We start from the raw sequence: 27,251 nt of genomic DNA, 5'->3' as shown, positions 1-27,251 counted from the left end.
CCAGCCCTGTCACATATTTTTGACATATCTCAAATTTCTATAGAAATTAACTATATTTTCTCTCTCTGTAAAAATAGAGGCCAATTTTTCCATTCATATTATTTTTATCAGTTTCATGTTATAAGCTAATTAAATTCTGAAGATTAAAAATGGAGCCAAGTTATATGAGCAGCACAAGGAAAGCGAAGTACTCGTGATTCTTGTCGCGAGACTTTAATTCTTGTCTTAATTTCTCTATTTATACCTTCTTATCTGTGGACATATTCACTAGAAAAACCCCGAGAATCGGTCGGTTCTGCTTTATACTGACAAGTGTTCGGGGGAGGAGGTGTGTGTGTCCACAGAGTTTGAAGCAAGCATCCTGTTGCTCTCCATGAGCCTTTCATTCACTTGGAATGCTTGTAGAGTTAACATATCGAATGATCGGGAGGCCTGCCGTTGGTTTTCTTTTTGTTAGAAGGATGGTTTGCATTGGCTACTTTATGTATCGTAGGCTCCATTTATTCAGAGTTCATGGGAATTCCAAGTCCAGAATAGTATTTAAATTAGTAGCCACCATTTTACTAATGTGTATGTTATCACCGTGCCCCACATACAAACACACATATGGACAATAAAAGTTCTATAGTAAGGAACTTTATTTCTCTTTAGTCTTTTTCTTAAATCTCTATCAAAATTATAAAATAACTGTTTCTTTCTTTAATAGAGATGATGTTAAGTCTTTCATAATCACAGATCTTACTTTAGGGAAGCGACAGTTGTGCTGATATTTTCACCTCATAGAATCTGTGACATATGGTGACTATCTTAATGTCTTTCCATTTGCCCCCTGAGCTGATTAAGATGAATGCGTGGATTGTGGGTAAGTGGATGAATGAATGAATGAATGAGTAGATGGATGGATGGATGGATGGATAGATGGATGGATGGATGAGTGGGTAGATGGATGGTTAGATGGATGAGTAGACATGTGGGTAAATGTATAGGTAGATGGGTGGAAGCAGGCAGACAGGCAGGCAAGCACATGATCAAGCCCCTTGCATGATAAGCCAACAACCACCATTTTCTTCCTTCCTCTTCAGTCGGGCCTTACCCCAATCCATGTTGCTGCCTTCATGGGACATGTAAATATTGTGTCACAGCTAATGCATCATGGAGCCTCCCCAAACACCACCAATGTGGTAAGTACCCTTAACAAAGAAGTTCAGTTGTGAGTTTTTAAGATGTTGAAAAAAGTGGCTTTTATGTACTTATATATTTACTATAAGTAAGTTCATTATTATTTAGTAATAATTATTTAGTAATTATTGAACTTATTACTTCAGATATAGAGTTTGAAAACATCTTTGATTTCCTTGACTTTGAAGGCAAGATCCTGTCAATATTCACTTGACTAAAAATTGTGAAGATTTAAGAAATGTGTCCATTAACATTGCAAGGACATTACTACTGGATACTAGAGCAGAATTGCAGTACTGTAGTATTCTCTGAGAGAATCCATCAAAGTACTGCACATTGAGGGTATGATTCACACAGTGTCATCATACATGTGAAGACATAATTACACATAACTTTGAAGTCATTTGCTTTAGAAGGGTTCTACCATGTTGTAGCAATCCCATGGAAATCTGAGTGAACAGGCAATGTTTCCCCACACTGGGCATCACCATCAAACCCATGAGATGATTTGGAGAAATTACCTGAGCAGTAACTGCCCACCCTGAGCATGCTGTGCCATCCGAGATTGTTTTACAGATTTTCAAATTTAACATCATCCTTTTAGCACAATGGACTGCAGGCGTAAGACCACCCGTTTAACTTACAAGCAATAAAGAAGTGAAAATAAGCAATAGTCATCACACAGAGGGGATGTGCCGTGAGGTCCTAGACACACACTTGTGTAAGGTTAAATCCAGATGTTATTTTCCTTCATAAAGAACAGTGTGTAACAAAGCAAACAACATCCTCAGCTCCCTTCCAGTAAGCACATGGCATGTCTTCTGTGAGGACACCTTCCTGTCTGTCCATTCAGATAGATAACCTGTTGAGCAAAGCTTATCTTATTAAAGTCAGTTCAGTGTGGGTTTTGCTCGTGTGAGCAAATGTGTTTGGTTTTTATTATTGTTTATGTGTTGGGGTATGCTCTCTGTCATATTGTCATTTTTGTTGAATGAATAATCTGAGTTAGAGACTATTGAGTGAAAGGGTAGGGTAGGCGTGGGTCAATGCCCCTCATGACGGTACCAAGAAATGCTCCTGAGTCGGTTATTTGGAAACCGGCAGACAGGAGAGAAACATCCGATTTTTATCTCTTTAGGTCACTGGAGGCAGGCCACATCTGACCCTCAGTGTGGTTTTGGTGCCCCTGTGCAGTGTTTACGTTTAATCCCGAGAGACAGTATTTAAGAACTGATAAATTGACACTGATATCCAGACTGCCAGTTCTTTGAAAATAGGATGACGTGCCACGGGGAGGCTGGCATCCAGCACAGTTTGACTGTGAGTGAGGTTAGGTAGGCATGGGCCTCTCCCTGTACATAAGCTTGCTCACCTGCTCTACCTCATTGTGTAAACCTCTTCCCCATGCTGTGAGCGTTGGTACCTTTTCTACCTTAAGGAGGCCTTGCTGTAGACCCTTGAGCTGTGCTTCCGACAGCATCAGCAGCTGGGCTCCTCGAGGTTATACCACGTCCTTGGCATCCTGGCACAGCTTCCTGGGGAAAATTTTATGTGTTTATTTTCCTGTATCTCCAGCAAGGAAGTGCTCAGGGCACTTTGTGTGTGTGTGTGTGTGTGTGTGTGTGTGTGTGTGTGTGTGTGTGTGCAATAAACAGTCACTATAACTTCATGTCAACAAAGCCTTCATTTTGAGAGTCGCCATTCATTGACTTTGGCTTCTGTTCCCCAGAGAGGAGAAACAGCGTTGCACATGGCGGCTCGGTCGGGCCAAGCCGAAGTGGTGCGGTATCTGGTACAAGACGGAGCTCAGGTAGAAGCAAAAGCTAAGGTAAGGCAGGACTCGGGCCCTTAAAACTGAAACGGAGGCAGAAGCCTGGGGTTCAGTAAACCTCCAGGTGAATGCTTACTGCCTCTCAGAAACAGGTTCTATTCCTAAGACCTTCCAGTAATAAAGAATCATATAAAAAAATAATCTGCCGCCATAGCCATTCAGCTGTGTAGCACAGCTACGCAAAATAAGGAACTGCCCCGGGCACGTTACAAACCCCTAACAGATTAGGAACCGGATCTAGGCAGGTCCAGAGCTCTTCATACTGAGATGATCCTAGGGAGGAAGTTTCTAGAACAATCACAGCCTGTAAACATGAGTCCACATTTTGGGTTGACTTATATGTCAGTTGGCACCACCTCAAGAGGAAAAAGGATGTGGTTTTCTTCCCCTTGTATAAAAATGAGACCATAATGCCCTAGACGTCGATGAGGGTTGAGAAAGACTGGCTCATACCAGAAGTCCAAGCATTTGGGAGGCTGAACTACCACACCCAGCTAAATAATTTCTTAACTTTTTGATTTTCCTTTGGTGGCAGCCGGGTGGGGATCCTGAAGTGTAGCTTAAAGACCCTGGTCTAGAAGATCACAGCTTTGCTTCCAACTTAGTAAAATGGATGACCAGGGAGGCAGTATCCTATTACTGATAGTAAGAGCCTTGTATTCATGCGTGTTGACTAAAAATGCATGTCTAGTTGATATTGCAGATGACATTCATACTCTGAATGTCATGAGGGAGGTATGATGGCTAAGACCAATCTTCTCAGCAGACTGCCTGAAATTGAATCTTGATCCACCATTGAGCGGCTGAGTTACACTGGGCAAGTTAATTGATGTCTCTGTGTTGCATTTTCTTATCTAGAATAAAACTTTTTAAATGCTGCTTCTTGTTTCCCAGATATAAAGGTATATAAAGCAGGACATAAAACCAGTCTTTACTAACCATAAATCATAAATGTACTTTATATCAACTCTGTGATACACATTGAACCTTAGCATTTACTCAAGTTGAAAGTGATTCTGCATGCTAATGATGGATGTGCTAGTTTATTTCTTCATAAATAATTAAATCTTGCCTGAATAGTTGATATTCCAGGATGTAGAACATCTTCAAAGTTTTTCAGAGTTCACCCATACTTTGATTTTGCATAAATACATGCTATAAGATGTTAAGGGCCATTTCAGAAATTGTTAGACATTCCATCCTAACTGAGCCAAAAAATTCATTTAATGATTGTTGGTGAAACTCAAATCAGCAACTCAAACAGTAAATTTAAAAACCAACACTCTGCCACATTCCAATCCATAGATATATTAATGTGATACTTACATGCTTAGGAACATCAATAGGAAAATGTTAAAAGTCTTTGCGCTCAGCAATTAAACTATGATGTTTCTGTAAGAGCAGGAAACATTGTATGTGCGGTGAAAAGCGCTGTGGTTCATATTGTACAAGAGCACGGAAACTGAACCAGGGTATTTAAGCAGTGTTTGTTGGGCGGTGCGTGGCGGGGCCACACAGGCAGTGCAAATGCTCATGTTTCATATCCAGAACCAAAGATGCAATAAAGTTCTAAAAGAGACACGGGCAAGCGCCGACAGAAACCCTTCATAGGTGTGTGGTTTATGAATTAATTTTTGGTTACTATGGGTCCGTGGCCCCCGCATTGAGTTAGTAACCTTACGTGAGGATGTGACCCACCGTCAAGAGTTCTTGAAGAAAACATAGGGTAATGACTTCTGTGAAGACATCTGAGAAATACAGGTGGAATACTCCAAGCAAAGCCTGAGAAATGGATGGCAGCAAAGTTCTGGGGCTGAAGCAGCCATGACAGAGGGCTGGGAACTTCTCCTTTGGTTTTTCTGTCCCCGGGATGCCTCCTGCTTGTCATGGTGTCTTGGTGTCCCCTCTTATTGATTGTATTAGTTATTTCCCTCATTGCTGTATTTGAAAAGAAGCCATTTAAGGGAGCAATAGTTTATTCTGACATACGGTTCAAGGGGGATCCTTCCTTATTGATGGAAAAGACACAGCCTGGCAGCTGGAGGCCAGCTGGTCACACACCTGCCGTCCGGAAAGCAGAAAATGAAGAGGAAATGGGGCTGGGCCGTCACACCTCAGGGCCCAACCTCAGTGACCCACTTCTCCCCCATGAGGCTCTAGTTCCTCAAGGTCCCATAACCTTCCCAGACAATGCCACCAGCCAAGGAACAAGTGCTGACACCCGTGAGCCTGTAGGGGACACTTCACAGCCAACCCACAACCGTCGTCCTCTGCTTCCTACTGGTTGTGTAGTCTCTCTGCCATTGTTCGCCACCTTCATGCAAAGAAGTACCCATGTTTGTTCTACCCTTGTCTCTGCCTCTCCTGCCGCAGAGGCTTAAAGAAGCTGCTCTGTTTCAGTGGGTATTTCACTTGGAGAAATGATATGAGACATTTAGGGGTACCTATCTGGACAGATCAGGAAGAGAGGGCTCTCCCACTTGTCTCAAGTCCCCTTGGGTGCAGGACTTAGTGCATGCTTTGTGCCTTTGGGTGAACTATAATAAGTTAGCCCTTCCTTGTAGGCAGATGCAGCCCTTGCGGCCAGAATGCACAACTGGGCAAACCCCAGAAGCAGGACCCCTGCATGGCCTATTTTGCCTTCCTTAGCTTTGGACTTGTGGGCAAAGGGTGGCACCAATCAGGCAATCAAGCGCTAAAGTCATGTTGAGATGGCTTGTAGAAGTAAGTATAACTCCCAGGCATGCGAGTTTTATTCAGATTTGTTCTCATTCCCAAAAAGAGTCACTATAGATTAAAACCGATGTTTTGTGGCAGGTAGTGAAGAGATAACGTACAGGTAACAACTGCCTTTCATACTCTCATACAAAAAGTCTGAGGGCCTTTAAGATCCTCCATCCTTGCATCTTGTAGAAAAGGAGAAATGACATTCCTCTTAGCATTGAATTAGAGTTGTGTGTACCTCAGACACGGGGCAGCTAACATCCCCTGCATTTTTTTTGTTTTTGTTTGTTTGTTTGTTTGTTTGTTTTCAAGACAGGGTTTCTCTGTGTAGCTTTCCGCCTTTTCTGGAACTCGCTGTGTAGCCCAGGCTGGCCTCGAACTCAGAGATCCACCTGCCTCTGCCTCCCAAGGGCTAGGATTAAAGGCGTGCGCCAGAACCGCCCAGCCATCCCCTGCATTTTTCATACAGCACCATTGCCTTGCAAGCTCACAAAACTTCTGTTTCTACCTTGCTTTTAGGATGACCAGACGCCACTCCACATTTCAGCCCGACTGGGGAAGGCGGATATAGTGCAGCAATTGTTACAGCAAGGGGCATCGCCCAATGCCGCAACAACTTCTGGGTACACCCCCCTTCACCTTTCGGCCCGAGAGGGGCATGAGGATGTCGCTGCATTCCTTCTGGACCACGGAGCATCTTTATCCATAACAACAAAGGTATGAGGACTTGGCTGCCGAAGCACACCCTTCTTGGGGTCTCCTGAACAGAGATGGTTTAAGTGGTTTAACAGTGTGGTTCTGGGTCTATGGTGGGACCCTAGACTAGTAATGGACATGGCCAGAGAAGCCTTGAATAACAGGGAAGTAGTTCTTCATGGTTGGAGGAATTTTCTTTTGTTCTTTTTTTTTTTTTTTTTTTTTTGGTTTTTTGAGACAGGGTTTCTCTGTGTAGCTTTGCACCTTTCCTGGAACTCGCTTTGTAGACCAGGCTGGCCTTGAACTCATAGAAATTCGCCTGCCTCTGCCTCCTGAGTGCTGGGATTAAAGGCGTATGCCACCACCGCCCAGCCTTTTCTTTTGTTCTTAAGTTTCTCAATATGTCATCTTCTAGGGATACCTTAATGACATCTAGAATCAGAGGGAATTTTTGTTCTTGTTGTTTGATTTTGGTTTGCAAATTACTTGAGAGGTTTAAATGGCAGTTTGGAACCCACCTGCTGATTTCCTTTGCTGGGATCAAAAACACTACAAACTCAGTCCATTGGTGCTTTTTTTACAACTTCCTTTCCTTTGTTTTGTTTTGGTTATTGTTTTTGTTTGTTTTGTTTTGTTTTGTTTTTGAGACAGGGTTTCTCTGTGTAGCTCTGGCTATAGACCAAGGAAGCTGGCCTCAAACTCTCAGAGATCCACCTGCCTCTGCCTCCTGAGCACTGGGATTACAGGTGCGCACCACAACCACCTGGCTTCTATACAACTTTCAAGTGGGGAGAGGTTTCTCTTGTTTCTGTTTGTTGCTGCCTCTGTTTTTGTTCTAGTTGTTTGACTTATGGTTGGGCATCATGGTGTCTTCAAGTACTATCCTCCCGTGGCTGTAATTGCACACAGAATGCAAAATCGGTCTGTTTTGTTTATCACATGATGTTTATGAGAACTGCATAAACATAACAAGTGTAACAGAAGGAAAACTGGTCTATGACATGTCCTGAGAGGAGAGGGATGAGTGCTATAGTCTCTTTTCTGGTTATAGAGGGACTAGTGTATAATTGATACAACCATGATTATAAATACTTACAGGAGAAACACCTGAAGAAATAGTGACTACCCTAAACTTCATCTACCATGATTCCCTGGGCTCTTTAGGAGAGTCGAGTCACACATCACAGGTTCCTGGATGTCCTTTAGAATGTGTAACAAAGTAATGGCTGATGAGCATCCCAGGGCACCCCGGCCCTTCTCCATCCCAGCTGTCCACTGGCTCTGATTAGCAGTAGTCTTATGAGATGGTCTGTGTTGGTCATGTTCCCATCTCTGATGAAATCCTCTCTAATGTTGTGTGTTGACTGACTAGTTGATGTCTAGGTCCTTGCGGGGTCTGGAATCATGAGAGAACAACCAGGAACTGGGAGTGTCCAACTCTTGCACATGTCCTTACTCATTCCACCTCAGGGAGCAAAGAGGAAAAGACTTCTAACTGCTTTTAGAGGCAGGAGCATACATGAAGACGTTGTGGGGAAGCAGGGAAAGGGGAAAGGAATGTGCCCTCTGCTGATGTGAGCCCACAAAGGCTCCAGACTTAATATGGGGTTTCCTATGCACACCAACATGGGCCTAAAGTGGGGCTTGTGCAAGCCTTTCTTCCCATAGTATGACATCCCCAAAGAGCACTGGAATAATTACCAGATCAGGCTTATCAGACTTACCTGATGAGTCCCCACATAAGTGAATGGTGTGATTCAGTCAGCAGAGGGGAAAATATTCTCTTTGTCTTTAGAGGTATCCAAGCTTTTGACACTGTTACACAACCCTGTGGTCTATAACTGTGCTAGGCCACAATCACAGCTATCTTGAGACACCTATGGTCCTACAGGTTGCAGGTTAGACACACCCATTAGGTCTATTCTGCTTGTCCCTATGGATTAGAGCAGTCTTCAGTTGTTATGTGCTATCTGGGTCTTTACACATACGCAGAACTCATCTTCATCACTAGAATAAGCCATCAGCCCCAAGAAGTCCTGCCCAGTGTCACCTCCATTCATGATGTTTTTCCATTTCCTTCCTCAGAAGGGATTCACTCCTCTCCACGTGGCTGCGAAATATGGAAAGCTTGAAGTAGCCAATCTCCTGCTTCAGAAGAGTGCGTCTCCGGATGCTGCTGGGAAGGTATGATGACGTCATCAGCCGCCCCATAGCAGGCCACTTCCACACTAACAAACCAACACTTGATAATAACCCCACCCACCCTCCCAGCTGCTTTGATGGTACCTAAGTCATATTGAAGTCTCACTAGGGTGAAGACTATACTTGGGATCCGGTGAACGCCGGGTCCACATACAATGGAACCTGAATGTGAATGCTGTTGTCTGTCATATGCAGTCTAATCCCATTTCCTACAACTAGGAATCTCCTACTAAGACCCTTTTGACCCTGGTTGTTGTCTCTGCACGTGTTTTCAGAGCGGGCTAACTCCACTGCACGTAGCAGCGCATTATGATAATCAGAAAGTGGCCCTTCTGCTTTTGGACCAGGGAGCCTCACCTCACGCAGCCGCAAAGGTACTTGTAATTCACAGCCTAAGAATTGAGTGTGCATCATCCATCTGTCTCTATATAAGGATCCCCTCTTGCTAATTCTGTAGCGTCCTCGTTGTTTAGACCTGGCTTATAAAATTTGCAGACAGAATTGCCAGGAATCTATATGCCTTGCACTATGTAGTCACTTCATGTGGTAGATGCTCAATAAATATGTATCCGTTGATTTCTTTGGGCTATCCAGGACATCCTGGAACTTGGAGTAGGAAGAGAGCTGGAATACTCCTCAGCCATCTTGAAAATATAAGCAGAACCTAAGGGAATAAGAGACTCTGACTTGTGAGAGCGAGATGTCTGAGTTTGGTAAAGTGCTTGCTACATGCTCTTAGGTACCTGAGTCCAGATCCCCAGCACCCATGTAAGAAGCCGGGCATGGAGGCACACAACCTGCAGTCCCAGAGCTGTGAAGACAGACTGAAGGACTGGTGGGGTTTGCTGGCAGTGCATCTAATCCAATCATCAAGCTGCAGAGTCAGTGAGAGACCCTGGTTCAAAAGAATAAAGTGGAAAAGCAATTGAGGAAGATATCCAACATCAGTCTCTGGCACGTGCACGTGCACACACACACACACACACACACACACACACACACACGTTCTGATTTATAAAAACTTATAAAAACACACATTGCATTTTCCTGGCCAGAAAAACACTGCCTGCGTGTGCTTGATGTTTCACAGAACAGCATGAAGAGTTTCTGTGCGGGTTTTTATTACTGTTGAGGGGACTGTTAGTCATCTTGTTAGGGGATTTTTGACCAGTAGATATCTTAGACTTCTGGGAAGAAAACACAAAGCGTAGTGTATTCGGCAATTGTGTTGCCTCGGTATTCTGACCCAGTACACCATAATGCAGCTTCCTTAAGGATGCATTCATAGAGTGCTGTTGGCTAAGGTTGTGTTTGGTCGCTGACTGGATGGCTGTGACATGATGCTGAACCAGTACAAACCAGATTCTGAAACTTTTTTTTGAAATTCTTTTAATGTGTTTAATTGGTTGAAGGACCCTCTGGGTCCCTAATGCTTTTGAGCCATGCCTTGAGTGTTCTTCATTTTTATGCCCATCACATCTCAGGTCAATGAGCCTGGTCTGTTCTAGGTGGCAATATTGTAAGAGAGAAGGTTCTGGATACTTCTTCCATTAGAGAGGATGTTGCTATTGTTGTGGTGGGTTTTTGTTATTGTTGTTATTTATTTGTGTGTGTGTGTGTGTGTGTGTGTGTGTGTGTGTGTGTGTGTGTATAGACATGTGGTAGTCAGAGGAAAACTTAGAGGAGTTGGTTTTCTCTTCCTACCGTGAAGGTTCCAGAGTCGTAGGTTCGGCACCCAATGTCTTTACCTGACATTATCTCTCCTCACCCAAGGGTGCAGGTTCGTCCTCAGAACCTCCCTTCTGCATTCTTAAGTCATTTGTTCTACTCAGTGAAATATGCTCAAAAATCAAATTCTAAATACTTTAACTCACAGTGTCCACCTTGGCATTGGCTCTGTTGTGAGGAAAGCTGTCGCACCTAAGCCTTTGACAAACAACAACAACAACAACACTATTTACTGCTTTAGTTGGCAATGTGACCCTGGGAGAGTGGAAGCTAAAAGTGAAGCAGACTAAATTGCATACAAGAGCCAACTCTATGCAGCGCCTCAGACGATTTATACTTTGAGGGCTAAGAGTCACATGAGTATCACAAGGATAAGCCCCATGTGCTGGACAAGCCTCATATGGCAAGAACACATTTTTCCATAGAGGCATATAAAGTAGTAACAATAGCCGGTTGTAATGAATAATCTAAAGCAAACTCACTCCTATTTGCTACACCTGGGAGGGACATGAAAGCACATTCCAAGAACAATTCCATGTTTCTGGAGAAACTGAGGTCACCAGACTTTTGTTTTCTTGGAGTTTTCTCAGATGCACTCAGAATTCCCCTCACAGGACTCCTTGGACCATGTTCTAACCAAAAAACAAAACAAAACCCAAACAAACAAAAAAACCTTTTAGAAGAAAAGAAGACTTTAGAAGAAAAAAATTCAGGAATAGAAAGAACCACTAGTCAGGACAGCCCCAAAGGGTGAAGCCGTCCAGTATCTGTCAATGTATGCATGATTAAAGAAAACATGAGCTGTATGCATGCATGGAGGGTTGTTTAGCCTTGAAAGGGAAAGGTAGGCTTTTTTATTGCAATTTTTTGTTTTTGTTTTTGTTTTTCGAGACAGGGTTTCTCTGTGTAGTCCTGGCTGTTCTGGGATTCATTCTGTAGACCAAACTGGCCTCAAACTCACAGAGATCTACCTGCCTCTGCCTGCCAAGTGCTAGGATTAAAGGCATGTGCCACCACCACCCAGCTTTATTGTAATTTTTTTATACATAAATTATACAAAATAACCAGTGTTGGTGCTGTCATGCCTGAAAAACAGAAGAAGTTGATATAGAAACGGAGCTGATCAGGGACCCATAATTCCCTTCAATGCAATGTTTATTAGAGGACAAGAGTGATTGGGCCCTGAGGTGGGAGGGACGGGATACTACATGGAGAGCTGAACATGATGAGGCCTTAAAAGGCAAGGAGAGGATCTTTTTAAAACCTGGAAAGAAGCTTCATTAAGACAGAGAATGGCCAGGCAGTGGTGGTACATGCCTTTAATCCCAGCACTTGGCAGGCGAATCTCTGAGTTCCAGGCCAGCCTGGTCTACTGAGCGAGTTCTAGGACAGCCAGAGCTACACAGAGAAATCCTATCTTGAAAAACAAAACAACACAAAAACAAAAACAAAAAATGAAAGAGATAGGGATAGGGAGTGAGAGAGAGAGAGAGAGAGAGAGAGAAAAGTCATGAGAGGGATGATGAAGGGAAGCCAGGGTAGCTTCTTCAGAGAGATTTCTTAACAAATCTCCAGTCAGAGCCTCCAGAGCAATCCCAAGAGCGAAGGGAACATCTGACTGTTTGTAACCTTTTGGGGCGGCAGGAAATTTCCCATCCTGTGATTTAGCTCGGCACCGTGTATATGACAAGGCACAGAGAGGAGCAGGCACTGGGTAGGGTCATAAATCAGGCGTGGGCAGCAATTAGTCCACAGCACCAACACCTTCTTAACTCTGTCCCAGAGAGAGCTGCAGAGAGGTGTGGCCTGATTCAGGCTGTGGAATCTGTCCTAAAGGTACAAGCCTGTGCTTGTAACAATTATGAAATTTCTATGCATGTGTATAAGAACTTTGGCCAGAGTCACTTGCTCATGACTCTTTCTTATCCTCTGTCCCCTTCATATTGATCTTGGGATATCTGTCTTTCTGAGTCTGTCAGTCCTATTGCACTTTAAGGAGAGAGATTCTGACACACACCCGCATGGAAGACGCTTAAGGCTGTATGCTGACCGTCATCAGCCAATCACAGACAAACATGCACTACCCACTTAGAATGATGGCATCATCTTCAGAGATGGGTAAAGAAGGGGTTGGGGTGGAGAGAAGCGGAGAACTAGGTTAATGGGCACAGAGTTCAGCTGAGGAAGAGGAGGAGTTGGCAGGGATGGGAGATGGTGACGTTTGGGCAACGTGTGGCTGACTTCATGCTGTTAACCATCACCCTTAAAAAACACTTGAAATAGGAAAGTTTACCACCACCTTTAAAAAACACTTGAAATAGGAAAGTTTAGTATATATTTTACTACATGGTTGTCTTAGTTAGGGTTTCAATTCCTGTGAAGAGACACCATAACCATAGCAACTTTTATAAAGGAAAGCATTTAATTTTGATGGCTTACAGTTTCAGAGGTTTAACCCATTATCATCATGGCAGGGAGCATGGTAGCATGCAGGCAGACATGGTGCAGGAGAAGGAGCTGAGAGTTCTACATCTTGATCTGCAGGCAACAGGCAGTGAACTGTGACACTGGGTATAGCTTGAGCATAGGAGAGCTCACAGCCTATCCCCACCATGACACACTTCCTCCAACTCCAACAAGGCCACACCTCCTAATAGTGCCACTCCCTTTGGGACCATTTTCTTTCAAACCACCACAATGGTAGTGGAAATTAATATCCATCCATTTTCACTTTGTTGGATGTTAATATCTGTAGTAGACTGAATGAGAATAGCTCCATAGGCTCATATATTTAAATGCTTGGTTCCTGGTTGGTGGAACTGTTTTGGGACAGATTAGGAGGTGTGGCCTCGGTGTGGAGGAGGTGTGTCACTGGAGGTAGGCTTTGAAGTTTCAAAAGTCCATGCAGGACCAGTGTCTCTCTTTTCTCTCTCTCTCTCTCTCTCTCTCTCTCTCTCTCTCTCTCTCTCTCTCTCTCTCTCTCTCTCTCTCTCTCTTTTCAACTTTCTGATAAGATGGAAGCGCTTAGCTACTGCTCCGGTGACAAGTCTATCTGCCGGCCTGATGCCATTCTCCTCCCTCCCCCCCAAAACTCAGAATTGTATTGTGAGTCTCTGGATAAATTCTTTGCCTCTGACTCAAAGTATTTCCCAAGAGTGTCTGAGATCTTGGTTTTCTTACCTTAGACTATCATTTGTACCTCAGAAGGAGCCAGGATGAGCCTCTGAAGAAGTGGTTCTGTATCTGTGGGTCATGACCCCTTTTAGGGGGAGGAGAGAGTGCTGAATGACCCTTTCACATGGTTACCTCAGACCATCTGAAAACACAGATATTTACATTAAAATTCCTAACAGTACCAAAATCGCAGCTACAAAGTAGCAGCGAAAGTAATTGTATGGTTGGGGGTCACCACAACATGAGACTGTATTAAAGGGTCCCAGCATTGGGAAGGTTGAGAACCATAAAGAATAGCATGTGTCAGCCAGGCAATGGTGGCACACACCTTTAATTCCAGCACTCGGGAGAAAGGGGCCAGCCTGGTCTACAGAGCAAGTTCCAGGACAGCCAGGGCTACACAGAGAAACCCTGTCTCAACACACAAGCAAACAAAAGTGTGTCTTGTCTAGACCTGGCACACGTTATACAGAATTGTTAGAGCTCTTTAGAGAATTGTTTCTTAGGACCTGTAATTTGTGGGTTGTGTTAGAAGATAGCAAGATCGTCACGTCTGAAAGGATAGCAAACTACCCTACACTAGTTGGAGCTGGAAAGTGACTGATTCATGATCTTTTCTTTCCTCTCTTATTGATGCTGTTTGTTTCTTTGTTGTTTTTGAGACAGGATCTCACCATGTAGCTTAGGCTGGACTCAGCTTCCCAAATGCTGGAATTGTAGGCATGCAACACCACACCCAGCTCAGCTGAATGTTCTGTCCCTTGTAAAAGTAAAACCACAGATGTATTGTTAGTGTTAGGCATATTGACTGATCCTGCTTCTTCTGTTAGTACTGTTTTGTGAGTTTTCTCTTTCGTGGAGGGATGGAAGGTAGCTAGCTGTCTCCCGCCCTCATGTCTTACACTGTGGCCTTGGACACAGTCCAGTGCTCTGCTGGGCTGTGGAGGCATAGGTCTCTGAAGGGTGTGTCGGAGCATTTGGTCAGAGGGCCAAATGTTTCTCAGGGTAGCTGGTGTTTCCACATGGCATAGGTCAAGACTAAAAATAGGAATATAAAACCTCCTCCTGCCCTGGCTCAGCCAGTCTGAGGACTCTAGAGGTGACATTTCCACTCTGCACTTCCACTTGCTATGGTCAAGTTCATGTCTGTATCCTAGGGCAATCTTGAACTTCTTATGCATGGCAAAGTCTCAGAAGGCACTTTCTCAGGTCAGACACTCAAGGCTCCTGAGGCCCAACTGATCAACAGGGAACTTTGTCTACAGCTGAGCATCTGGGGCCAACTGAGGGAAGAACAGCCAAGTATTCTGACAGCGTTAGTGAATCTGATTCTGTCTCTGAAGGCTCCTTTCTTTGTGTAATCTACTTGTGCCTATTACATTGAAACATTGTGCTGTAAGGGTACCACAGGCGGTACCCAAATAGCTTCAGACTACAGTAAGAAGTAATAAATATGTAAGTAAGAGCAGGCCACTAAATGTCCAGTTCTGGGGTTAAAGACAGAGTGGTTTCTGAGTGTTGGAAATGGATCGCGGAAAAGAGGCAGCCTGCTTCACTGAGGGTGTGGCCCTTGAGTTGAATTTCCAACTGCTACACGCCATCTTCATAGACAGGCTTCGGGAAAGCGTTCTTGGGAGAGTGAGGCAAGCCAGGGAAACCTGAAATGATAACATTTCTGGACACCCGCAAGGTGACAGGTCTGGCTATCAAGTATAGACAGATAGGCCACCAGAAATCAACGAGAAAAAACAACTCCCGTAGAGATTAAAGATTGCAAGTTTGAGGGCAGTACACGGTGTCTTTGTTCTTTAGGGGCGGCTCTGGCATCACACTGGTAAGGAGCAGGGATTTCTTACTATCCTGGAGGCTGGGAAGGCCAAGACCGAGGCGTTCTCATCCATCCGGCATGGAGCTTGTTGCTGGGTCATTCTACGGCACAAAGTGGAAGGGCAAAGAAAGAGAGTGGCAGGGAGCTAAACTCGTCTTCTGAGAAGATTGGTCTCTCTACAGCCTGCCCCCCTCCATAAACCGCTCACCCCATAGCCCACACCCTTGACAAATCACACCCCCCATCGCCCCCTTTCTCCATCTCAGCTTCAAGGGCATCCTGCAGCCTCACCACCTTTCACAGGTTCCACCTCCCAGAACCATTGCATTGAGTGCAGAGTTTCCACCACATGAAGGCAAGGGACACACTTCAAACCATAGTAGACACTAAGCTGATTTGAAGAACGGAACTTTGAATGGATCTGCGCATGTCCCCATGGTAGCCTATGGCTTGCTCCTCTAACCCCAGTTGAAACACAGTAATATTTATTGAGCACCTACTACTGTAGATTTCCTTTTCCGAAAACTAATAGTATGCCAACTCTGTTATTTTAAATTGTAGTTTTCTCTACTCAAAACTGCACTCAAGATAGTTTGGCTTAGTACCATTTCTTTACTTGGTCAGAGTTTTTCATGCAGTTGGAGAGAACCACTAGAGAGGGAAGCATAGTGTTTGAAAATGGACCGTGTGCATTTTTTTTCTTGGTTGGTAGTAGACATGACGAGTGGTTGGTTTTGACAGAATGGTTATACACCGCTGCACATTGCTGCCAAGAAGAACCAGATGGACATTGCGACTTCTCTGCTGGAGTATGGTGCTGATGCGAACGCGGTTACCCGGCAAGGGATTGCCTCCGTCCATCTCGCAGCTCAGGAAGGCCATGTGGACATGGTATCGCTGCTCCTCAGTCGAAACGCGAACGTGAACCTGAGCAATAAGGTAACTCTCTTCTTGTTCTTCTATAATATAATAGAAATTAAGTCCTCAGAAAAGTCTAAAAGTTGATCAAAATTTTGGAGTCAGAGAATTTGCAAGGCTGGCAAGATGACTCAGCAAGGTAAGACAAGTGTTGATAAGCCTGATGCCCTGAGTTCGATCCCGGAACCTACACGGTGGAAGAAGAGAACCGACCCACACAAGTTTGTTAATAGAGCAAGAACATTACCATCACGTAACACCATACCTTATGGAATAATACAGTATTTTAATAATTACCATTGATGTTTTTGCTGATGTTAACACCACCGATCATGTGTTAAAACTCCAGTGTGGTTTTGTTTTTAAGAGTCTCTGATGTGTAGTGGTGAGCACCCACATACATTGGAGGAAGGCAGTATGCTCGCTTATCTTTGCTTTAAAAATACCACTGCAAAGAAGTGAATGAGAAGGAAGGGGGCCCCAGATGGATCAATGTCACAGTCCTGAGCAATATTGAGTCTGTGGGGAGCATCCTCTGCCACTCTGGGGTACCCTGATAATTTTTTATGAAGCCTATGGTCTGCATTGCTGACATGGGATTCATAAACCCAGTGGTCCACGTCCTTCCTCTGTAGATACTTTTTTTTAAAGAGTCAAGGCTACTCTCCTAGAATTCACATGCCAAATCTCAAACCCAGCCACATGCATGCACTCACCCCTCTTTATGACTGACAACCACACCCTTGGAATCTCTTGCAGAACGGCCTCACCCCACTCCATCTGGCTGCGCAAGAAGACAGAGTGAATGTGGCTGAAGTTCTCGTCAACCAAGGGGCCCACGTGGATGCACAGACAAAGGTACATCTCCCTTCCCATTCAGCAAGGAAGGAGCCCTACCAAGTGCCCTGGAGTGACCAACCTCAGCAGGAAAGCTGCAGCCATGGCCTGGACAGGAAGCTGCCCTGACCCTGTCAGCCACAGACGGCACTTCTGTTCAAGGGCCAATCTCTGGTCATGGCATTTCAGACACTCTCAACTTTATTGGCCCAAGTTCTTCTTTGGCTACATGTCAAGATTCTATATTATTACCGGGAATCCTGTCACAAATCTGCTTTGGGAGAAGTGTGCAAATGCTGTAGGTTTTGTGAGTGACTTTAAAAAGAAAAAGAAAGACAGAAAAAAGGAAAACTTGGTGGCAATTGAAGTTTATTCTGTGTGATTCATAAAAGAGCGATCGATACAGGAATATTCAGTTGTTCGCTTTATGAATCCCTTATTGTCTGTGCATTGACCCGTGATTTCTCCTCTTTTTAATTTCCTCTCTCTATTTTCCTCCCTTCCCCTCTGGTAAAATACTGCTTCCAAAAAGACGTGAAATGCTGACTAGTATCATACAATGTCACAGGACAAGCACAGATAAGAAAATGGGTATTCGGTGTTACTATAAAAGATACAATTTCATGTCTATCTTTTTTCTCTGAACATTTGAAAAAGGGTCTCTCTGTGTTGCTCTGGCTGCCTGAAACTCACTGTGTAAACCAGGCTGGCCTCAAACTCACAGAGCTCCACCTGCCTCTCTTTCCCAAATGCTGGGATTAAAGATGTGCTCTACTACACCATTCTTTCCTAATATGTGTCAGTTTATTATGAGGAAACAATGCTGAGCTCGGCATGGTGGCTCATCTCTGTAATCTCAACACTTGGTAAACTGAGGCAGGAGGGTTGCCACATGTTCAGGGGCAGCCTGCACTCTATAGTGAGTTGCATGCTGAGTTTTCAGCATGTAAAACCCCATTTCAAAGACATGAATGCCTGTTACATGTCATGTTGTGCATACAAACATTCCTGTACATACATGGATTAGTTCTGAATGGGATCAGGGGTAGATTTGAGGTAAGAGCAGCTCACTGCCCTGTACACATTGTTAGCAAATACACACACACACACACACACACACACACACACACACACACACACCACTAAATAAGTAAATAAATACAAGTAATTTTTTATTTAAAAGGCTATTTATAAAAATATTTTTCAGTATTCTATGGATCTTTATGAACCATATTATCTAATAACATTCTTTTATTCATTTATCTATTTATTTTGGAGTGCTGGGAATCAAACCTAGTGCCTTATACATGCTAGGCAAGCACACTACCATGGAACTAGCCTTTTGAGTAATAGTAAGTATTATAAGCAGCTAGTCATGACAATATTAAAAGACTCAACACCTAGTAAATTAGCAAACGTTCTTTGCAAGCAAACAGTCCTTGAGCGGGGCAGAGGCTGTAGCTGTGGTGGAGGTGTCCCTGAGGAAGACTGTGCTCAGTGCAGAGAAAGCCCAGGACTGACAGCTTAAGATGTGGACGAGACAGTGAGGGTTTCATTCTGTGATTGAGTCATGCCGCACAGAAGGCGCATGGTGATATTAAAAAAGTATTGGATGAATACCTCAGAAATGCCAGCCAGAGCCTTCCACCTGAGCCTGTCACTTCTCCCCCATGCGTGTATTTGGGAGGTGTGTTCGTGTGTGGTGTATGCCTGCGCATGGGTGGGCATGCATATGTGTACATGTGTGGAGGCCAAGGAGAATGTCAGGGATCTTCTCTATCTGCTCCCCACCTTATTTCGTTTCTGAGAAGGGGTCTCATCCTAAATGTGAAGCTTGCCCTTTCAGCTAGACTGGCTGGCCAGCAAATTCCCAGGATCCACCTTTCCCTGCCACCTAACACTGGGATTTCAAGCACAGGTGGCCATGCCTGGCTTCTGTCACCTCTTCTTACACAAATACATCTGTCCAGTTTCGCGAGTATGACAGCCAGCCCTCTCTTGTTTCTTACTTTCCTTTTTCATTCCCTTATTTACCAAAGATTTCAAATATTTCCTGAGCACCTGTGATGTGCATGAGATGATAATAGCGAGCACTGTGCACCGGGCACTTCCCATCATTTCTTACTGCTAGCTGGAAAGAATTTCTCAAGTTGCCTGTCTCTAGGCATGTCTTTGCATGATGCCATTTTTATCTGGGCATCCTGGGAATGAAAGAGCCCATTTCTGTGAGTACAATGTGACTCTTCTTGGCTGTACACGTGTTAAAATATTATTTATTATTACTGTGCATGTGATGTATGCGTGAGTGCAAGAAACTTGCCACAGCACACGTGTGGACATCAGAAGGCTTTTGGGAGTCGGTTCTCTCCTTCTATGAGGAATTCCAGAGATGCAACTTGAGCTCAGGTCATCAGGCTTGGCAACCATTCAAACCTGGTGAGCCCTCTCACTTGCCCCCATTCACATGTATTTTTAACAAATGCTTTGGGACAGCAAGAAGGCTAGTTTCTCAGAGGACAGAATAGTAGAGATGACCTCAGTTTGTAGATGGCAGGGAGGGGAGCATAGACAAGGAAAGACCACAGTCACATAGGCCCATCAGTCCATTATGACAACTTAGCATCTCACCCAGAGTGGGTGGAAAACTAAACATTTAAATGGCATGTTTGAATACTCAAAGTGACTCACTCTCTAAACCTACTACATTTGGCACAAGAGCTATTGGAGAATGTTGTGTTATTGTGCAAGTTAAAAACACAAAGAATAAGCCAGGTGGTAGGGGCAGGGCACGTCTTTAATGCCAGCACTCAGGAGGCAGAAGCAGGTGGATCTCTGAGTTGAGGCCAGCCTGGTCTACAGAGCTAGTTCTAAGACAGCCAATGCTAAACAAACCCTGTCTTGAAAAACAAAACCGTGAAGAACATTTAAATATGAATATTAGTGAAATACCTATATCATCTTGACCTCTTTACCACCGAATTTGGAATAAAGGTTTTTTTAGACAGCTAAATTGACGGTGATAAGAACTGAATGGACTCTATACTCAAGCCTCCTGTACATACAACATTCTGACCATGGGTGCCATGTCTGATTTCTCGGCACTAAGGAGGAAGAACCCCATCAAGCAGGCCAATGCATTCTGAGTACCACTTAAGGAGATCTGCCATCACTCAGGAAGGGGTCCAGGGCTAGCAGAACGTCAATGATTCTAGTAACTGTACCAAGAGAGCCTCATCAGTGTGACTGGGGTCTCTGACAGTTTGTGGAGCAAAGTGTGACCAGAGCCAGTCAGTATGTCCATCAAAATACGTTTTCACCATCCACTGTCAACTGTGGTCTAGGCATTCCCTTTATGTGTGTGGGTGTTTTGCCTCTATGTATGTCTATGCACATGCCTGGTGCCAGTGGAAGCCAGAGGAGAGCATCAGATCCCCCGTGAGCTAGACTTACAGACAGTTGTGAGCTACCATGTGGGTGCTCTAGAAAAGCAGCTAGCTCTTTTCTCCTCTGCCCCATCTCTGTGGCCATTGGGCACCCCCTTTTCAAAACTAAAGATGACAGTTTGCTGGGGCCACCCTAATGACACGTGCCTGTCTTCGGCAGGAGAATCCGACCCTGATGAACAGGGGGAATCTCTTCCATGTCTCTCTAGAGACACTGTGAACTGGGTCAGTGCTGTCTGCCTCGTAAATGCCTGGGTTGTCATCAACAGAGACAGGACAGAGACCCTGAAAGTGGTAGTGTCACCTAATTCTTAAGAAAGATTCTACAGTATTCTGTGTGTGTTGCATATTTGTGTTTGTGTATGTCCAGATGTACTTGTATTTGTGAGTGAGTGAGTGAGTGAGTGTGTGTGTGTGTGTGTGTGTGTGTGTGTGTGTGTGTTTGGTTATTTTTTGTGGGGTTTGTTTGGTTGGTTGGTTGGTTTTGGTTTTTTGAGACAGGGTATCTCTGTGTAGCCCAGGCTGACCTTGGACTCAAAGACCTTCCTGTCTCTGGATGCTTGGATTAAAGATGTGCGCCGCCACCATCCAGTTTGTGTGTATGCTTGGTACACATTCGGGGATTAAACTCAAGTCCTCCTGTTTGCAGAGCAACCCTTTTATTGGCCAAGCCATCTGCCATCTCCAGAGTATCATGACTTTTTAAGTAATAATTTAAGTTTGATGTACACGTATATATTTTCAGAGAGAAGAAGAGATGGGGGCGGGGAACAAAACAAAACAAATTAAGAATGAGTGGACAGCCCCTGAGAGTCACTGGCTGCCCGTCCAAGAAAAGATGGGTCACTTTGTGTCAGTCATGGGCTCCAGTGAAGAAGTGGGTCGGCTTTCTTTAATTAGAGCAGTGGTTCTCGACGTTTCTAGTGTGGGACCCTTTAATACCGGTCCTCATGCTGCGGTGATCCCCAACCATGACATTATTTTTGTTGCTACTTCATAACTGTAATTTTGCTGCTGTTGTGAATGGTAACGTAAATAGCTGTGTTTGCTGATAGTGTTAGGTGACCCATGTGAAAGGGTCGTTTGACTCCACCCCCAGGGGTCATGACTCACAGGTTGAGAACCTCCCTGAACTAGAGCATCTATACCAAGGTCAAGTTCATACGTAGACAGCAAGAACTCACGTTTGACTGTGTCTGTGCCCCTGCCTACTACAGTGGGCTGTAAGTTGTTTACTCTTACAAGCTCTCACTGTGCAGACCTGGCTGGCCTGGGACTCACAGAGATCTGCCTGCCTCTGCCTCCGGAGTCCTGGGATTAAAGGAATGTGCCACCACCACCCCTGCCCTGGCCCCTCAAGCTTGTCACTTAGCCATTTTGTTAGAGGATAGAGCATTCAATCAAGCCTAATCTAGTCTATCCATACAACACTGTCTGACGGCACCAACCAGTTAGAGTTCACCTGTCTAGGGGCTGATTGGTCCATGTTTCCTGCCTGTCCTCAACAGTATCTAGAGAGTAAAGAGCTGACGTAAGGGAAAGTTAAATACCTATTTTTATGTTCAATCAGATATATTAAGGCTAACTCTGAAAAGGGCAATTTTTTTATGGGGAAGAATCTAAAAAAAAAAAATCTATTTTCCAGCTCAAATGGAAGGTTGAATAATAACTTTTACTTCCGTTTAGGATTGCTGTTACTAAAAGTGTACTTACAATGTTTCTCTTTTTATACAATGTAATTACAGATGGGCTACACGCCACTCCATGTGGGCTGTCACTATGGAAACATCAAAATAGTCAATTTTCTGCTGCAGCATTCTGCAAAAGTTAATGCCAAAACAAAGGTGGGCGCCTTCCCCTTTCTTTCCAGCAAAATCCCGGGTTTCGTATTCAAGGCAGCTCATGTCATTTCTCCGTCCTTCTTCCTTCTGCAGAACGGATACACACCACTGCACCAAGCAGCTCAGCAGGGCCACACACACATCATCAACGTCTTGCTTCAGAACAATGCCTCCCCCAATGAACTCACTGTGGTAAGCCGTGGGGCCGGCCGACGCGGTGGGGCTGGAGGAGACAGAGGGGCTCTGAAGGCTTCTCACATTTTGCTCATACACCGGTTGCTTTTCTAAATCTCAGTGGTAAGTTCCACAGAGCCCTCAGTGGGGACCATGTCATGAGCTGTCCAAAGAGCAGCAGACCAGTGTTTCCTACTCTAAAAATGCTCACGTCATCACCACTTCTGGAAGCATATATTAAAGAAAAATGTTTATGTCCCATTGATTGTTGACGTGGAACCATGTGTAGCTGCCCAGATCTTGATACATGGGTAGGAACAGGTGAGCTGGGTTTTTACAAAGTATGTTTGTTAGTTATCTTTCTGTCACTATGACAAAATCCCTGAGGCAAGCAACTTAATAGAAGGAGAGTCTTTCCTTGGCTGGCAGTTGCACAGGTGTCAATCCATGATCACTTGACCCCATCATATTGAGTCTGTAGTGAGACTGGACATTATGGCAGGGAGTGCTTGCTGAAACTCCTATCATGGCCACCAGGAAGCAAAGAGAAAAAGGAGGAGTCTGGACCTCCATTACAACAGCATAATTTCCCTCCATGAGTCCTAACATGCCAGTAGCACCAACATCTTCAAATACATGGCCTTTGTGATATTTAGGATCCAAACTATAAAATTATATCTCCAATGTAACCTTTACATTTTTTTTATGTGACAGTTGAGTTGGTAAGATGAGACACTGGTCTCGCATTGGTTGCAGGCTGTAGAGAGAGTTTCTCTGCGTCCCAGCAACCGCTCCCAAATAACCCCTCAGAGACTCATTATTAATTATAAATGCTTGGCCATAGCTCGGGCTTGTTACTAGCTCACTCTTACATTTTAAATTAACCCATATTTCTTATCTACCCTCTGCCACGTGGCGGTAACTTCTTTCAACACAGCATGTTCATCTTGCTTCTTTCTGCATCTCTCTACTCCTCAGACTCCGCCCTTCTTCTTCCCAGTGTCCTCAGTCTGGTTCTCCTGCCTAACCTTATCCTGTTCAGATATTGGCCAGTCGGCTTCTTTATTAAACCAATCACAGCGACATATATTCACACAGTGTAAAGGAATATTCCACAGCAGGTTGAGTAACCTTGTCCGCATTTTCCTGTTTCCAGAATGGGAACACAGCCCTGGCCATTGCCCGGCGCCTTGGCTACATCTCAGTGGTTGACACGCTGAAGATCGTGACAGAGGAAACTATGACCACCACTGTGAGTAATGGATATAGAACTCTTTTACTCTGAAAGCCCAGATCCCAGATGGCAGTTTCCCATCTAGGCTTTTCTAGAATGTTCCTTCTTCCTCCATTCATAGACTAAGTGCCACATTTTGAAATATTGTCACCTTATTGTTGGCAGTCAGTGTAGCAAAACCCTCATTTCCGATACAAACAAAATTTGAAACACTATATATATATAAAAGTTGCCTATGGAGCTAAAAAGATGGCTCAGTGTAGAGGACCTGCCCAGCACCTGCCTCGGGCAGTGCTCAACTTAAGTAACTCCAGCTCCAGGGGATCCAGTGCCCTTCTCTGGCCTCTGTGAGCACTGCACTCACATACTCAGACACAGTTACACAGACACACAAATAACTAATAAATCTTAGAAAAAATTAGTTGTTTAAGTGGATAAAGAGTTTTTGATTCCATATGCTACCAAATAAGTTTGTTTATTTGTTCTAATCTTGGCATTGTAAAGACTTTGAAAACTCCATATAAGCTCTTTAAAATGTTTGTCATTTTTGCAAAATAATGTTTTCTTAAAGTTATGGGTAGATAAAAAATTGGTTTTAATTATCATACTTATTTTTTTTTTGAATACTTGTTGGGGTTTTCATAGGGAAACCAATATTTTTCCTATTAAAGTAAACATTTGCCAGATGACCCTATTGCATTAGATACATTTAAAAAATTTTTTTTGTGTATTGGGAGTACACACAACCATGACGTATGTCAAAGTCAGAGGATAACTTATGGGAGTCAGTTCTCTCTTCCCACTATGTAGGCTCTGGGGATTGAACCAGGGTCATCCCTCAGGCTTGGTAGTGAGTGTCTTTCCATACTGAGCTATTTTCCCAGCGCTCAACACAAAAAAAGAAAAACAATAATAAATCATTTTAATCCTGTCTAGTGCCTTTGAACTAGATTTGGCAACTTTGGGATTAAGGGCAGTTAGGACCGTGGAATTTGGGGTTATTGCCATCATTTTCCTTTTCCTGCCTCCCAATCTGAAGGCAGACGTGGCTACTGTGCGTAACTTGCTCTGTCTACGCAGTGCTTTATATAGAAAACCGTGGGCTAAGGCTGTCTGCAGCTACCCTGCCAGCTGAGTTATTTGGCAGTTTGCAGGCTTTCAAAACCGAATCTGCTGAGTAGAAGAGAGAAATTGTATGATTTACAAGACAGAAAATGCTCACTAACCAGGATCTACTTCTGTCATCACCATAGAGGTTAGGACAAAAATTGCATCCGTCAATTCATGCAGCTTTTAAAATCTAAAATCTGTTGCTGAGTTCTTTTGGATGTTTTTGTTAGTGTGTGTTTTGTTTTGTTTCAAGACAGAGTCACCCTATGTGGGCCAGGTTGGCATCAGACTTACAGAGAGTACAGGCGTGCATTTAATTAAAAAAATTAAAAAATTTTTTGAATGCTTCTGACCCTAGAGTACAGGCGTGCACTACCATGCCTGACTATTACTGAAGTCTCAGAGAAAGGTTAAGCAAACAACATTTTCTAGCCTTAATGTTCTGGACTTCCCATATAGCTTTCTCTAGGGGAGGAAGGAGACGGAGAGAAATGAGCTATTTAACAGTAACCAAGTGTCCTGATGCTGTAGCTGTTTGAGTCATTATAGTTAATACATCAGATGGCTGTTTTAGTGTTACAGGACAAACCTTGTCTAGTAGTTCAAAATACAAGTCACAGTTGAATTCTTCACCCATTGGGCAATTTCACAATGTGTATATGAAATAAAAATAAAAGCTTCGGGCTAGAGAGACAACTCAATAATTGGGCACTCCAGCTGCTCTTCCAGAAGACTCATGTTCGGTTCCCAGAACCCACACTGGTAGCTCACAAGAGCTGGTAACTTTGGCTTAGGGGATTTAGTGCCCTCTTCTGGCCTCCACAGCTACCTATGCATGCACGCGCGCACGCGCACACACACACACACACACACTCAGATGCATACACACAGGCATATAAATATAATATCTTTAAAAAGTGAAACACTAAAAGTGTTAATATACACTAGAAGGCTGACTGTTGATTGGTAAAGCATGGACAAGGCTCTGAGTTGGATTCTCAATACATCACAGTAACCACCAGTCTAGAGTTACAGAAATGAGGAAGCAATACTGCATCTTCGGGAAAGGACCAGGCTCCCACCAGAGTCTATGGCAGTAGTGCCATTTCACATGTATGACATTATTAAGCTTGGGTGGTGACTTTCTTCAAAAGGGAGGAAGATAATGCATGCTAAAAGCAACGTCCAGACTACCCCCAGGAAGAGAATATGGCCTCCAAATACTGTAAGCGGTCATGGTGGCCAGCAAAAAAGCCAGTCCTGAGGAATTATTCCACGCTTCTGGCACTCGAGACTGTCATAAACTCAGACACCACCTTCTCGGCCCTGCTGTAGTGCTTATGTATAAATTTCCTTAGATGGCAGTGATGTGATTTCGAGTTGGTATTTGTAATCTTAAAATAATTAGCATAGCTCAGCCCCCACCACACTGACCACCTTGCTCTAGCAAGTTCCTGGGACCTCAGCAGCCATTGTTTCTACTAATAAGCTCTGCCACATAGAGACAGTGTACGATGTGGAAATCCTGAGAAGGAAGGTGAGTAAATGCCTTCATTGTCGCTGTAGCATGAGAAACCAAATGCTGAGCTTCAGAGGGATGACTCTTCCTTTAATGGCATTAAAGTTGTATTTCACTTGATCATGATGCTTGAAATACTCAGTTTCTCTAGAAGCCATGATCAGAGAACATCTAGCATCCAGCTGTGAGTTGCTAACACCGTTCCCTGCATAAAGGAGCTAGGACACCTTGGAGAAAGAGCTAGCTAGCTGTAGGACTAGAAAAGGGTTGTTCCAAAGTACGTGTACTTACTTTGCTTTCTGCTGTGGTGGTAAAACGCTGACCAGAAGCAGCTTTGGAAGCAGGGCCAGTTATCTAAGCTTACAGGTTGTTCTATGGACAGGCTACAGTCCATCATTGAGAAAAGCCAGGACAGGAAGTTACAGCAGAAACCTGGAGTCAGGGACTGAAACATAGGCTGTAGAGGAACACTGCCTATTGGCTGGCTCCCCATGGCTTGCTCAGGTACTACTTCTGTACAACCCAGAACCACCTGCATGGAGTGGCACCTTCTGCAGTGGTCTGGGCCCTCCCACATCAACCATTGATCAGGAGTTCCCTACACACATACCTACCTATAGGCTAAGCTGATAGAGGTAATTCTCTAGTTAAGGATCCCTGTTTCCAGGTGACCCTAGTTTTTATCAGGTTGACAAAAAATTAACCAGCACATCAAGGAAGCACACTGCCATCACTACCAAAGTTAAATAAAATATGTGAATACAATGATGGGGGGCAGTCACACACAAATCAATAGAATTCATGATGGCCAAG

At 44.1% G+C, this 27,251-nt stretch overlaps 1 protein-coding gene across 1 annotated transcript in view; it reads left to right on the top strand.

Moving 5' to 3' along the window:
- Positions 1–27,251, top strand: part of Ank3 (ankyrin 3) — a 594,813-nt gene that overhangs the window by 447,439 nt on the left and 120,123 nt on the right. Inside the window, exons 13-22 of the mRNA XM_059281286.1 lie at positions 1,083–1,181; positions 2,909–3,007; positions 6,254–6,451; positions 8,516–8,614; positions 8,908–9,006; positions 16,104–16,301; positions 17,040–17,138; positions 22,306–22,404; positions 22,495–22,593; positions 23,732–23,827. Of these exons, the coding sequence (XP_059137269.1) occupies positions 1,083–1,181; positions 2,909–3,007; positions 6,254–6,451; positions 8,516–8,614; positions 8,908–9,006; positions 16,104–16,301; positions 17,040–17,138; positions 22,306–22,404; positions 22,495–22,593; positions 23,732–23,827 (1,185 nt within the window). The remainder of the gene's footprint in view (positions 1–1,082; positions 1,182–2,908; positions 3,008–6,253; positions 6,452–8,515; positions 8,615–8,907; positions 9,007–16,103; positions 16,302–17,039; positions 17,139–22,305; positions 22,405–22,494; positions 22,594–23,731; positions 23,828–27,251) is intronic.

This window comes from Peromyscus eremicus, chromosome 16_21 (genome assembly GCF_949786415.1).
Source record: "Peromyscus eremicus chromosome 16_21, PerEre_H2_v1, whole genome shotgun sequence".
NCBI lineage: Eukaryota > Metazoa > Chordata > Mammalia > Rodentia > Cricetidae > Peromyscus > Peromyscus eremicus.
This window is presented reverse-complemented; position numbering and strand designations above follow the sequence as displayed.